The following is a 1927-nucleotide window of genomic DNA, read 5'->3' as shown; positions in this document are numbered from 1 at the left end:
ATTCTGTGACTTCTTTTAAATCACTTCTTAAAACACACTTTTATAGACTTGCTTTTATGTGATTTTGCCTTTTTTTTTTACTTTTTCATTTTTAACTTTTAATCTCATTGATATTTCATTGATTTATTTATATTTTATTGACTTTCTATTGTTTTTACCTTATCTTAACTCTTAACTCTACCTATCGTTGTCTGTTGATGTGGATATTTGTATTTGTGTGTAGACCCGTATGTGTGTATATTCTGCTACTTTGTAAACTGCTGTTTTTAAATGTGCTATAAAAATAAACTCATTATTATTTTTATTATTATTAAATGTTAACATGGCAATGAATAAAAAAATAAGCAGGGTCACGCTTTATTCACTCATTTCCGGTCCACAGTTTTCAGGTATACGTCACATCCGCCCCAACACCAGACTTCTTAGACGGTTTCTCTTATTTTATTTGGACATTAAACCGCTTTAAAAGTGTTTTTTCTAAAGACGTGTATTCTACTGCAGCTGCTTCACCAGCTCCTCGTCCGTCTCGGACTCTGCTGGACGCGGCTGCGGCCTCGTCGTGTTCTCCCGGTGGTCGAGCTTCGGTTTGAACCCGGCGGAGATCAGCTCCTTCCGGATCCTCCGCTCCCGCAGCGCCCTGAGCAGAGCCGCGGTCTCCCTCCGCCGCTCCGCCATGGCCTCGTACCGCCGCCGCTCCTCGCGTCTCTGCCGGGCAGCGGGCACACTCGGCGGGGGCGGGTCCGGGGCGGAGTGTCTGGGCCCGGGCCGGGACACCGGCAGCCTCTGGCGGATGTCCGCGGACACCAGCCGGGACTCGAGCGGTGGAAGCAGCGACACCGAGCTCCAGAGCTGCCGGGCGTGCGACACGTCCTCCGGAGAAGAGCCCCGAAACACGGTGTAGTATTCCTCAAAGTCCCGCTGCTCCTCCGGAGGCTCCGACATTTTTAAGTCTCCAAAATCACTTCAAAGTCAAAACTAGTTTCAGTTAGCATTTAGCTAGGAGCGCTACTGCTTGGTGAGATCACCATGGCAACGAGGCTACTTCGGCAAGCGAGTATACAAGAGGCACAGCTTCCGCGTAAACCCTTCAAAATAAAAGATTATCGGTGGTTACATTATTGACAAATAAAGTAATTGGTTGGAATATACTCTAAGTTAAGCTGAACTAGTCTTAATTATTTATGAACAGACGTTTATAATTTACACAGTCTGAGTGCATATTTCTGTCTCATACGCTGATAAATATGAAGTAAACACTTCTGTCTTATAAAGATAGGTAAGCAAGCCTGTATGACTAAATTATGGTTTACTCTTCAGTAATCTTTTTTTTATCTAAATGCAAATTGTAGTTGTACTTGATTAAAAGTAACGATACATGAGTTAATGTAACATAATTATGTAGAAAATGCACTCAAAAGTTTCAAAACCCAGTTTGAAAAGTGAATTCTCATTAAAATGAATGAATGACTTCTGTTTATTGTAATTAATACAGATGTGTGACATTGACTTAATGTTGCTTTAATTACTGAAGGGCAGTTTCAACTAGTCTGTTATAACTACGGCTGTCAAATTAATGTATTGGAGGAATAATAAATAATTGTAATATCTAAAATGTAGTGGAATAAAAGTGAAAGTTTGGAAAATGTAAATTTTCATTTAAGGTAGTATCTACCATCATAATTGATCAGTCCCCTCAAATGCATTGCGGAGTATTTGTACTTCGTTACGTCCCACCTCTTTTAGTGACATGTTTACCGCAAAATGCAAAGCTTTTACTTTGAAGGTAGAACTATTAAACCGTCACCTCCCGCTGTGATTGGCTGGATGGACGTCGCTCGCCAATTTTGGAAAACGAGGCGGGTGTCGCGCGCCGCCGCTCCACCCCCAGGTGTCGCGGGCCGGTTTAAATCGTGTGGATGGAGGGAGG

At 42.6% G+C, this 1927-nt stretch overlaps 2 protein-coding genes across 2 annotated transcripts in view; one reads left to right on the top strand and one right to left on the bottom strand.

The window, feature by feature from the left end:
• Positions 1 to 410: 410 nt before the first annotated feature.
• On the bottom strand, positions 411 to 1302 carry hoatz (HOATZ cilia and flagella associated protein). The gene has a single exon (XM_084036172.1). The coding sequence runs from the start codon at positions 940 to 942 to the stop codon at positions 493 to 495; it is 450 nt and encodes a 149-aa protein (XP_083892298.1). The 5' UTR covers positions 943 to 1302; the 3' UTR covers positions 411 to 492.
• Positions 1303 to 1874: 572 nt separating this feature from the next.
• LOC311030419 (myosin-14-like) overlaps positions 1875 to 1927 on the top strand; it is a 22701-nt gene continuing 22648 nt past the window's right edge. The window contains exon 1 of the mRNA XM_084036157.1: positions 1875 to 1927. This exon is cut by the window's right edge and continues 112 nt beyond it. The gene's annotated coding sequence lies outside the window, so the exon portion shown is untranslated.

The sequence above is a fragment of the Eutrigla gurnardus genome (assembly GCF_963514095.1).
Source record: "Eutrigla gurnardus genome assembly, chromosome: 20".
NCBI classification, from domain to species: Eukaryota; Metazoa; Chordata; class Actinopteri; order Perciformes; family Triglidae; genus Eutrigla; species Eutrigla gurnardus.
Note: the sequence above shows the minus strand (reverse complement) of the source record. Positions and strands in the feature narration are given on the sequence as shown.

Excerpts from the sequence above, each read along its gene's own strand:
- hoatz (XM_084036172.1), bottom strand. The coding sequence starts at position 942 with ATGTCGGAGCCTCCGGAGGAGCAGCGGGACTTTGAGGAATACTACACC.